The sequence below is a fragment of the Dermochelys coriacea genome, chromosome 20, assembly GCF_009764565.3.
Source record: "Dermochelys coriacea isolate rDerCor1 chromosome 20, rDerCor1.pri.v4, whole genome shotgun sequence".
NCBI classification, from domain to species: Eukaryota; Metazoa; Chordata; order Testudines; family Dermochelyidae; genus Dermochelys; species Dermochelys coriacea.
Genome location: NC_050087.2, coordinates 16,129,186 through 16,142,025, shown reverse-complemented (window position 1 = coordinate 16,142,025; position 12,840 = coordinate 16,129,186). Strand labels below are relative to the sequence as shown.

At 55.6% G+C, this 12,840-nt stretch overlaps 1 protein-coding gene across 1 annotated transcript; it reads right to left on the bottom strand.

Annotated features, from left to right (window-relative positions):
• Positions 1–7,126: 7,126 nt before the first annotated feature.
• LOC119845892 (nuclear factor interleukin-3-regulated protein-like) lies at positions 7,127–12,401 on the bottom strand. Its single transcript, XM_038378835.2, has 2 exons — positions 12,229–12,401; positions 7,127–8,317 (listed from the first exon to the last, which is right to left on the bottom strand). The coding sequence occupies exon 2, from the start codon at positions 8,289–8,291 to the stop codon at positions 7,344–7,346; it is 948 nt and encodes a 315-aa protein (XP_038234763.1). The 5' UTR covers positions 8,292–8,317; positions 12,229–12,401; the 3' UTR covers positions 7,127–7,343.
• Between the last annotated feature and the right edge of the window lie 439 nt (positions 12,402–12,840).

The window sequence follows — 12,840 nt, the reverse complement described above, 5'->3', positions numbered from 1 at the left end:
TCCCTGAAGAAGGCACAAAGTCTTGACCCAGGAGTCTGTCTCTGTTAGACTCGCTGGGCAGAGCTGACGGAGCGAAGCAAGAGTTCTGAGCCCAGAGGCCTGGTTTCACAGCTGGGGGGAATTTCCCAAAGGAGGAAAATAATAAACAGACTGTCCAAGAGCATTAACATCTGGCCGCCCCCAGCCCCAGAGAGATTCGCTGCACAGAAGTTAGTGACGCCATTGACAACACAGTTGTTACATCAGCCAGATGTGCAAGAGCTCAATGGGGGAGCTGCATAGCGCCCCTCCGTGTTAGCAGTGACAGGGAACTGAAGGACATGAGAAGGTTTCAGAGGGAACAAGGATAGCCAGGCTCAGGAGCAAGGCAGCTGGATAACAGCCAGTTCCCTTTTCCTCGGAGTGTGATCAAAAGACGCACCCAGGAAATGGGAGCTGGTGGCCCATAGCTGTTTTAAAGATGGTAGGCCCCAGCCAGGAATCAGATCTATGAGGTCTGTAAAACATGACTGGTGCGGAGAAAGTAAATTAGGAAGTGTTATTTACTCCTTCTCATAATACAAGAACTATGGGGTCACCAAATGAAATGAATAGGCAGAAGGTTTAAAACAAACACAAGGAAGTACTTCTACACACAACGCACAGTCAACCTGTGGAACTCCTTGCCAGAGGATGTTGTGAAGGCCAAGACTATACGAGGGTTCAAAAAAGAACTAGAGAAGTTCATTGCAGATAGGTCCATCAATGGCTATTAGCCAGGACGGGCAGGGTTGCAAAACCATGCTCTGAAATGTCCCTAGTTTCTGTTTGCCAGAAGCTGGGAATGGGCACCAAGGGATGGATCACTTGATAATTGCCCTGTTCTGTTCATTTCCTCTGGGGCACTTGGCACTGGCCACTGTCAGCAGACGGGACACGGGGCTGGATGGACCATTGGTCTGACCAAGTAGGGCCGTTCTTATGTTCTTAAGATTTGTTCAGACTTGTATTGGGAGTTCGTTCTCCCAGCCCGTCGAGGTGACCACGTCCCCGGCTCTCTGTGTGACCCTCCACTGGCTCCCCCTTCTCTCGCACCTCCAACAGAAGCAGCTGGTGCTATCGCACATTGCCGTCTCAGATGAAAACATCAGCACGTGGAGGAAAAGGAAGCCAAACTTAACAGCCACATCTGCGCCCCAAGCCAATTGCAAGAAACAAAACAGGTCTCCCCCTCTCCGACCACCACCTACAACTCCAAATACACCAAGCAGCTCTGCGCACCACGGTGACAACGACCCTGCCACTGCATCCTGTGATGGAGATGTTGTTTGCAAGGGTGCTGTTGGTCCCACGATATTAGAGACCGCAAGGTCTGTGGGGTAATATCCTGGATTGGGCCAACATCTGTGGGTGAAAGAGACAAGCTTGAAAGCCTGTATTTTCCACCTACAGAAGTTAGTCCAAGATATTTCCTCCCCCAACTTGTTTCTGCAACAGGTACGCCAATTTCAAGCAATATCCTTCAAAGACCTTCCTGTATTGAATGTATGGATTCTTGTAGGCCGGGATTGTATAAAGAGATGTGAGACCTGGAAGCTCAGAAGACTGTCTTGAAAATGTGCCAGACAAGCATGGGGTTTTTGGACCAAGAAGCGAATTTCCTGGGGAATCTCTCTGGGGAGGTGAATGCAAATTCCCCAAATCCAGTTATGCAAAACCCCAGCCTTTGGAAACTATGCTCTGGAGAGAGGGATCTTTGTCTGGTGATCACTTCTATAGAAGGCCAAGATAAAAGGCCTGAGATATATAACGAAACGGTCGCTATATGAACTTGTAACCATGGGGAAAACCCAGTTGTGGGTTTTTAAGGACTGAAATCTACCAGAGCCCTAGACTGGAAATGGGGGTGAGCTCCAGTAAGCTACTTAGCATGCATGTAGGTTCTTTGATTGTTTTAACGTTAGCAAATGGACTTGCTTAGAAGCAGCTGCGTGGTAACTTATAACTAAACTGGGAAGGATTAGATTTCGATCGGTAAGTGTCGAGAAACCTCAATTTTGCAGTACACGCAAATGGATGAAAAGTTATTTCCACTGATAATCATCGACATTTACAGACAGGCAAAGGAAGCAAAACGCTGCTTGAAAACGTATTCGAGAACAAATTCTGCCGAGCCTGCTTACAAGGGCAGGCAACACACTGGCCACAGTCACTGGGGAGAAAGCAAAGCATATGCTGTTCTTTATGTAGGGCCTACAGGAAGTGCTATTCCCCAGGTACAGGTTCAGCTCTGACCGGCGTGGGATGGGGTGGATGGGCCATATATGAGGATATTCAGAGGGCCAGGCGGGGGTGAAGCAAGAATTACACTCTGGCTTGCTGGGGGTATTAGAGTGTAATGCAGGGAGCTGGGCAGCCTCAAAACCCTGGTCAGGAGGGAGTGAGATGCGGGTCTGTGACGGCCGGATGTGGGTGCCCTCAGTGGACCGCAGAGTGGGAACATGGGTGCAGCTGCCCTGAAGCTGGGACATGTGTTATCATGGCCCTTTCTGGCTTCCCCCCGCCCGATCATCTCTCACTGGCTATTGACATCTCCACTCCAGTCTCTGACGGCGGCCTCCAGTGTCCACCTGGTACATTTCAAACCAGCCCCTTGGCGCTTCCTCCCAGAGCCAATGGGGTAGAAAATGAGAGGGGGGGTAAGGGGGTGTCAGACAGATAGACCGTTTTAGATTCAACAACAAACACTTTGTCCAAACCACGGGAACAGCCCTGGGCTTGAGGATGGCTCCCCAAAAAGCCAACATCTTCAAGGGCCACCTTGAGGAAGAATTGCTGGACAAATGCACCATGAAACCCCTGGTACACAGTGAGAATATTTTCCTCCTCTCGAGAGACAACCCCAACTCCCTCACAGATTTCCACCAACTTCCACCACCACCGCCCCATCCATCAAACTCTCTCTGAAACACACCCTCCCCAGCATCAACTTCCTGGACACCACCGTCAGCTCCAACAACTATCTGCAAGAAACACATGGCTCATCACCACACCTACCTCCACAGATCCAGTAACCACCGCAGGCACATCCAGAAATCTGCTACCTACCGCCTGGCCCTCAGGTACCACAGAACATGCTCCGAGGAGAAAGTCCTTGACGCATGTAAAACCGCCTTCACCAAGCAGGGACACTCCACTAGAGAAGTAGATCACATCATGAAACGGGCCACCCAAATACCCCGAGAGAACCTGCTTTAATATGGAAATAAAACCCCCTCTGCCCACTCACCCCTAGTTGTCACTGACTACCCCACACTGGTACCCAAATGGGGTATCATTCAGCAATTACAACCCAGATTTGATGGGGACTGCATCCTGAAAGAAAGCTTTCCTGAACCCTCTCTTCTGGCCTTCGAATAGCCCTCCAATCTTGCCAAATTTATCATCAGAAGCCAGCTCCCCACAGAGCAGGACCCACCAACTCAAAGCAACGTCAGACCCTGTCAGAACAACAGATGCAAAACCTGCAGACATATCTTGACACAACACACCTTTCAAGACCCATGGGACCGGCACATGCCTATAGCAATGTGCGCTGGCCTTCAGCCAGCGCCCCAAGAGCAGCCATGTGGGTAAAACCAAACAATCGTGGCGCTCTTGAACGGACTCGCACGGGACAAGGACAAAAGACAGGCACTTTTCACAAAGTGTTCACTCCATATCTCCACTCTCCGTCCTCGTCCTCAAAGGAAACCCACGCAACCTCTTCACAAGCCGAGCTGGGGAGCTTAAAGGATAACTTTACTAAAACACTAAAAATCGTGGGCTTAATAAAGACATTGGATTTAGGGCGATTCCAACAATCTGTAACCCACTAACCCCACTTTCCTGGCCTACGGCTGCAGGAGTGTTAAGAAGCCACTTCCCCTTGAAGGGTCCCTTAGAAAACATGCAACCTCCTTATGCTAAACAATCTGTCCCCCGTTGCATTTGGCTGTGATGCTCGGAGCACCCTTCCCAGGCCTGGAGAAGAAGCTCGAATGCTCATCTCTCTCTCTCTCTCTCACCGGGAGAAGTCAGTCCAATAAAAGATATGATCTTGCCCATCTTGGTGCTCACACAGACTGGGGGGAGGCCTATGGGGGGAGAGAGAGACAACGTGTCAAGGTGACAGGAACCTGAATCTGTGTCACGGTCAATAACCACATCTGCAGCACCGCCTGTGGGCCAGGCTGCGTGTGACAGCCAGCCCCACCCTACTGCTAAAGAAGGGTACCGGTGACAATGCAGGTCATGGGGGTATTTACAGTGGATCTAGCGCTGGGGCGTGGGCCGTCTCAGCCATCTCCTGGGTCCGGGGTGTCTCTGTGTCTCCCTAGGTGGGACAAGCCCCCCAACACACACACAGCCCCCCCAATGACATGCCCCCAGCACAAACACCCCAAGGGGCTTCCCCCTCCCCGAAGAGGTGAGGGCCCTCCCGCACTCCCTGCCCCATCAGCAGGCACCTGGGCCACTCACCACCCTGTTGTTTACATAGGACCTATAAATTTATTAGAGCATAAGCTTTCGTGAGCTACAGCTCACTTATGCATCCGATGAAGTGAGCTGTAGCTCACGAAAGCTTATGCTCTAATAAATTTGTTAGTCTCTAAGGTGCCACAAGTACTCCTTTTCTTTTTGCGAATACAGACTAACACGGCTGCTACTCTGAAATAGGACCTATAGGAAGTGTTGCTCCTCAGAAGCAGGTTCATCTCCAACAGGATTGATATGGGGCAGCTTGGACCAAGGGGGCTGGCCAGGTCAGGCCAGCCATAGGGTCAGGAGAGCATGGAGCAGGATTTCAGCCCAGTTGTGTATCTGGGGCATTACAGCTCTGACTGGCCTCACAGCCCCTCCTCGTCATAGCGGGAGAAAGCAAGGGACGTGGGTGTCCCCATGGTCACACATGGAATCAGTGGGTGAGTCAGCCATAGAACCCAGGAGTCCTGGCACCCATCCCCCTGCTCTAACCACTAGACCCCACTCCCACCCTGGAAGCTGGGATAGAACGGGAGTCCTGGTTTCCAGCACCCCCCCAACCACTAGACCCCATTCCCACCCCACCGCTGGGAACAGAAGCCAGGTATCTTCGCTCAGTTCCCGCTGCAACAACAAGCTAATCCTGGCCAAGTGCCAGCCTGGAGGATTGCATCCGGGATCCTTAACTCCCAGTGCAACTTTCATGGGGTCTGGGAGTCCCTGCCACTTCTGGCCCTGAACAACTGCCACAACTCACACCAGAGGTGGCTGCATGATAGGAGCAAGGACAGTCCTGAAAATTCAGCTCCATTCCCAAGAGCATCCTGGGAAATGTAGTTTTTAAGGTCCCAGAGCATCCTGGGAGGTGTAGTTTTTTAAAGTCCCACAGCACCCTGGGAAGTGTAGTTTTGTGGCCTCAGTGCATTCTGGGAAATGTAGTTTGTGGAGGCCCAACGCATCCTGGCTACGCTGGTTTGCATAGGGAAGCAGTCAGGCCTGTCAGCTCAGCCCCCACCCCACCCCCAAAGGAGGGGTCCTGTTGTGTTTTGTTCGTCTTCCCCCACCCCTGAGCGCAAGGCTCCTCCCCCATCAGACCCCCCCCTTCAGGTAGGCCCCCTTCCCTCATGTGAGCAGGAACTGCAGAGGCCTGGCCTCCTGGGGCCCCCCATCAAGGCTCCCTATCAGGGGCTCCCCTCTTCTTTCCCCCCCTGTAGCTGTGGCATCTAGAAGAGTGACTGACCCCCCCAGCCCCGACCCAGGGACCGGTTACAGGTACTGGCATGGGCTGGCAGAGGCTGGCCCAAGATTTAAGTCCCCCCCAGCCCCCCTGCCCCCCCCAGACGAAGGGACCACAAAGTCCAGGCCACAACTGAATGTGCGGGACAAAAACTGGGAGAGCCGGGATGGGAGGGAAGGCGGCAGAGCTCCAGCGGGGGACCCCCAGCAGAGAACCCTGGACACTGCCCAGAGGAATGCTGTCCGGAGCTGGGATCCACGAAGGGACCGGGTCCGGGCCCCACAGTCACAGGGCACCCCCTGCCCAGCTGCACACTCCTGGCCCTGTGGCTTGGCTGTCATGGGCAGTGCTACAAGGGGGCTCACGAGGGGGCTCATGCGGACGGGACCTGCAAACACAATGGAGGAAGCGTCCAGAACCTCGGCGGGAGGCACCTGACGAGCCGGAAACGGGGCTGCCGCCTGGCGCACCCAACATGCTCAGCAGAAACAGAGGGTGGCAGGATTCTGGATGAACCGCACCAACCCCGCGCCTGTGCTCGTGGGCCCACGGAGAAGCCACCAGAGGAGGTCACCGGAGGGCGGCGGGATTAGGGCAGAGTACAGGCTGGCCACTAGGGCAACCTGCCCTCTGCAGGGGGCAACAGGTCCTGCCACCTGGTGCCAGGGCAGGGCATGAAGCCAGGGACGGGGCGGCACCCCAGAGTGCAGAGAAGTTTGCAGCGCACGGGTCGGAGATGGCCCGGCTGGATGGTGTTCAGCCTGCCGTGCGGGGCAAAGGCCCACTTACAAACGCCAGGGGGCCGGGACAGGCGGGGACCCAAGCCCCAGCATGCGGTGACTCTGAGATCAGAGCCGGAGAGGTGGAGTGTCTTGGGCCATCAGCAGACCCTGGGGGAGGGATCCTAGTCAAAGCAGCCTCTGGGCCCCACCCCAGCAGCGGCTGCATCTCAGGGTGTGCGAGCCCAGTGGCAGGGCGGTGTTTGGCGCTGGTGCCATGCTGCTACCATGCGGGGTTAGAGGGGGAGGGAGGTGGGATCTGGGTTCAAATCCAACCACAGCACCTGCGGCTGGCGCTATGTGACGGCACAATGGTGGCGTTTTGCTCAGCTAGTGGCATTGCCCCTCTGAGTTCCCTTCAGGCTCCTGCCCCCCTGCATTAGTGGGGGGGGCAGTACAGGATCCCGCAGCTAGTTATAGCCCTGCCTGGGAGGGGCAAGCATCTGTGAGGGATGTGCAGCTGGGAGTGATCTGACATGGCGGAGGTGCGGGAAGGAGGGAGATTGGAGTAGATGAGCCCATGGCTTTGATCCAGGGTGGCCAAGAAGGAGGGAGACCAGGGTAGATGGGCCCCCAGCTCTGATCTTGTCTGTGTTCCTTAGGATCAAACAGGGGTGCATCCCCCAAGAAACATGTTTATTATTTTAAAAGTCTCTGGCAATGGATACATGATAGAAAAACCCACAGACGCCCCACGGGGCAGAAATCTGTACAAATATACATGGGGAGGGGGTAAATTAACATGGGGGGAAGGGCCCTAGGGAGGGGAGATGATAACCCACACCTGCTCCCAGCCACTCCCTTCCCTCCCCCCACAGCACCCCTCAGTTCATCTTGACCAGGATCTGTTCGGAGAAGAACTTCTTCAGCTGAGCCACCTCAGCCGACAGTGATGCCAGCTGGCTCCGGAGGGCACCGTTCTCCGTCTGGTACCCGGGCTCCTGGAGTTGGAGGGGGGACGACCCCCCAGTGTCATAGCACCCCCCAAACGACGCAGCCCCCACCCCGGCTGCCCCATTCCTTTGGTCCTCCCCTCCAGCAGCGCCCCCCCGCCAGTCGCCGGCGGGTGGCGACAGGGCATAGGGGGCCTGGGCCTCACCCCCCAGCTCCTCGGGCCCCCCAGCCATCTTGAAGCGCAGCTTGTGGGGCAGGCTCTTGATGGCATCCCCCGCCGGGTCATAGCGCCCGCCCCGGCCTGCCTCCACCGCCTCCCCGGGGGCCTCGGGCACCAGGCAGTGCCCCTCGAACCCATCCCGCTCCTCAAAGAAGACGGGGCTGCCCATGCTGGAGCTGCCGGGCGTGGAGAACCCGGAGTCCTCGGAGTACCCTCCGCCCAGCTCTGGCTGGAAGGAGCGGCCGTAGCGTGGCGGCGGCAGGGGCTCGGTGCCCAGCGGGTACAGGTAGGGGGCAGGCGTAGCGGCCGGCCGTGGGGGCTCGGCCGGCTCACGGATTAGGCTGAAGCGGAACTTGAGGGCCAGGAGCTCGGCCTTGAGCCGGGCGTTCTCCTCCAGCAGCACCAGCACCCGGCTCTCCAGCGCCAGGTCATTGACGCGCCGCTTCTCCCGCGAGCGCTTGGCCGCCTCGTTGTTCTTCTTGCGCTTGTCCCAGTAGCCGTCGTCCTTCTTGTCCTCCGGGGTGAACTCCCGCTTGCGCCGGGCCGCGCTGCCCGTCAGCAGGGACGGGGAATCCTCAGCGAAGCAGGACCTGGCTATGCAGAGCTTGGCTGGGCCTGACAAGAGCGGGCAAGGTGGCTCCTCTGGGGATGAGCTCATGGCTCCAGGGGACAGGCTGCGCCCGGCTGCGGGGGGGAAAAGCGGGGGGTTAGCGTGTGGCAGGTGATGTGTGGAGGCTAATGGGGGGTGAACATGGCGGACGTCCCGGTGGGTGTGCAAGAGGGTGTGTGCAAGTGTTGGTGAGCATGCATTTGCGTGTGAGATAATGTTTGTGTGTATGACAGTATCTGTGCTTGTGAATGCACACTTGTGACTGTATCTGGGTGGGCAACAGCGAGTGTGGCTGTGCTAGTGCGGGTGTATGTGTGTGTGTGTGTGTGTGTGCACACGCACTTGGCCCGTAGCTGAAGTTTGTGTCATATGTAATGTGACAAAGTTCCTGCTCTACCTTGGTGGGTCTTGCGCTTATTGGTGGATTTGCTCGCCTTGGAGCTTCACAGCAGCCCTCAGCTTGGCCGTTTTTCTGAATTCACAGTCCAGGTCGACTCCTCCTGTGTCTGACCAGGAGCTGGGAGGTTTGGGGGGAACCCGGGCCCGCCCTCTACTCGGGGTTCCAGCCCAGGACCCTGTGGGATGCAGCTGCCTAGAGAGCCTCCTGGAACAGCTGTGCGGCAGGTATAACTCCCTGGGCTACTTCCCCATGGCCTCCTCCCAACACTTTCTGTATCCTCACCACAGGACCTTCCTCCTGGTGTCTGATGATGCTTGTACACCTCAGTCCTCCAACAGTCCACGTTCTCACTCCCGGCTCCCAGCTCCTCACACGCACACCACAAACTGAAGCGAGCTCCTTTTTAAAACCCAGGTGCCCTGATTAGCCTGCGTTCATTGATTCTAGCAGCTTCTTGATGGGCTGCAGGTGTTCTAGTCAGCCTGTCTTAATTGTCTCCAGAAGGTTCCCCATTGTTCTGGAACCTTCCCTGTTACCTTACCCAGGGAAAAGGGACCTACTTAACCTGGGGATAATATATCTGCCTTCTATTACTCTCCTATAGCCATCTGGCCTGACCCTGTCACAGTAAATTATTTTATACGTCCAAATTAGGTCCATATGTAATTTACATAAATGTCACTTATGGGACTGCACAGCCCCTCCTGCCCCCCCGGCCTCCTCCCGCCTTGTCTCTCAGGTTGGGAGCTCTTTGGAGTAGGGTTTGGGCTCCACACCCAGGTAAGTGCATGCACACACACCCACACAAACACACCATCACACACCCACAAAACACAAATCAACCTCACACAACCACACAACACACAGATCAACATCACCTCAGCTCTCAGACACAACACATAGTCACACTCTAACACTGTCCCATACAGTCACACAGACATACATAACCCTTGTAACAGACTCACCACACACACCCCACCCCACCGCCACACGCACACGCTTACATGAACAGGGATAGATCTGCCAGGGCTCACCCCACCCACCCTCTGGCGCAGGCAGACCTCACTCTGGGAATCCACCCTGCTCTGGCCTGCTGTGTATTGTGCAGCACACAGCTGGGGGACTCACAGCTGTGTAAAACCCCTGTGGGGGGCTGAGCTCAGAATCCACCCCTGACATCCTCCCCCGTCAAGCCTGGGCTGGGGGCCCAATCCCTCATCCCAGACCTGCTGTCCCTGCTCCAGGCATTTCAGACCCCCCCACACCCCTCCGTCCCCCCGCCCTTCACTGGGAACATTCCAGCCCTGGGACAGGACGTGCTGCCCTTCCCCCACCCCTCCCAACAGGATAAACAAACTTGCTCTGAACCAGCTGCTATTTTTGGCTGCTGCACGGAGTGGGGGGGCATTGCATAAAACTGCACAAGCCGTGAAGGGGTTAATTTTCCGGGGACCAGAGATGGCGGGTGTGGGGAGAGGTTGATATTTTATTTAGGAAAGAGAAAGTGAAGCAATCACACCCAGAATCACACACAGCCAGACACACAACCAGCCAGCCACACAATCACAATCACACACACACACAACCAGCCAGCCACACAATCACACACAACCAGCCAGAAACACAATCACATACACAGAGGTACACATATATCCAAACACAATCACACACACATACATCCAGCACACAAGCACACACAATCACACTTGTTTACACATATATATCCACACAAATTGAAATAAAAGTACACAACCATACACATTTACACACAGACACACACATCTATACAGGCATGCACTCTTACAAACACACAGAGTCACACAAACAGCTGCAAAGAAATGCACACCACTATTTATATACTACACACACAGTCTGACACACAAATCCTTCTAAGCACACAAACAGGAGTGCAAAGAAATAGTCATATAAATGCACCCAGCTGTACACATAAGCACAAAATACACACAGCCACATATGCAAACACAAAACACACACATCCATGTGAACACACACACAAGTATACAAATATACCACCATTTCTGCACACCCATATATGGACATATACACCCACGCACAAACAAACTGGCACAAACATGTACATACACCTGTATATGTAAACTGCTAACACACAAGTGTACACACCCACATCTACACACACAGAGCTAGGAAGCTGCACTCTCAGTCACAAAATGCCTATACAAACACCTCAACATCCATGCCAACACCAACACCCCCATCTGCACACACACACACACACACACACACACACACACACACACACTACATTACACCTGCAAACAAACCCACATACAATAGCCCAACAAATACACAACCCATCTAGATACACAAGCCCAAATGCAAAGTACAGAGAGATTCAAAGAACAAAGCTACACACAGAGACCACAAATATACACATGCTAAATATGTAGTCATACACACAAACCCACGTTACCATGCCCTCACAAATACCACATCCCTCTACACACACAGACCCGCAAACACACCCCACTACATGAACATAGACAAGCGTAGGCAGCCAGAAATGCAAACAAATGATAAAACACCCACAAAGTTATACAAGCATAGTAACACCTAGAACCACACCAGCACACACACACACACTGCTCACACAATCACAGAGAGCCATGCACATGCACATAGACATAGCTACACACACAAAGTCAGGCTCACGTGCACACACACAGAGCCATGATACACACACATGCACACACAGAGCCAGGCATGTTTGCACACACACACACCACACACAGAGCCATGCATGCCCCCTCCATGTGCTCACACACAGACATACTCGGAGCCATCACACACACACACACACACAGGCATGTTTGCACACACACATACAGAGCCATGCATGCCCCCCCACACCCGGACACACAGACAGCTACACACAGACACATAGCCAGGATACATGCACACCCACACAGAACCATGCAAAAACACACCCACACACCCAGAGCCATGATGCACACACAGAGCCAGGCATGTTTGCACACACACATCTACACACACACACAGAGCCATGCATGCCCCCCCACACCTGGACACACAGAGACACACCCACAGCTACACACACCCACAACCACACCCAGAACCATGATACACACAGCCAGAGCCATGCACACCCACACACCCAGAGCCATGACACACATGCACACACACAAAGCCAGGCACGCCCCCTCCACACGCTCACACACAGACACACTCAGAGCCATGACGCACACACAGAGCCAGGGATGTTTGCACACACACATCTACACACACACAGAGCCATGCACACCCCCCAGCTCCCATGCGTGGACACACAGCTACACACCCAGAGCCAGGCATGTTTGCACACACACCTCTACACACCCAGAGCCATGATAACACCTCCAGAGCCATGCACACCCACACCCCCAGAGCCATGACACGCATGCACACACACAGAGCCAGACATGTTTGCACACACACATCTACACACACCCAGAGCCATGCACGCCCCCCCAGCCCCCACGCGCGGACGCACAGCTGCACACACACCCACCCAGAGCCATGCACGCACACAGCCCCTTCCCCACTCACGCAGGCGTCGGTGCGGGCCCCCGGTGGCGCCCGCAGCCCCCTCTCCGCCGCCGGGGCTGGGCGCTGCTCCGAGACCTGCCGCCCGGCGGTCGCTACGCTGCAGTAGGGCCCGGCGCCCCTTCGCCGCTGCCTCCGCGTCTGCCGCGCCCGCCCGCTCCGGCCCCTATTTGTGCCAGGTTCAGCCCGGGTCCCAGCCTCACCTCGGGTAACCCCGGGACGTCACCGCCTCCCTCCCCCCTCCCGTCCCCCTGGCAACCGCGCGCCATGGCAACAGGGACCGCCCCCCGGCAACGGCTGGGATGCTCCTGGGAGCCGGGCTAGGAAGCGGGGGTGGCAGAGCCACCGAGGGGCACCCCCAGGACCCCTGGCTCCAAGCCAGCGGGCTCCCCCCCAGAGCCGGACGTGGAACCCAGGCGTCCTGGCCCCCAGCCATTAGACCCCTCTCCCCGCCCAGTCAAGCCGGGGATGGTCCTGGCTCCCAGCCCCCCCCCCCCCCCCCGCTCTAACCCCGAGCCCCAACTCCCCTCCCAGAGCTGAGGATAGAACCCAGGAGTCCTGGCTCCCAGAACCCCCACACACACACACACATACACACACACAACCCCCAGACCC

Coding starts and splice junctions, on each gene's coding strand:
- LOC119845892 (XM_038378835.2), bottom strand. CDS start 8,291: ATGAGCTCATCCCCAGAGGAGCCACCTTGCCCGCTCTTGTCAGGCCCA.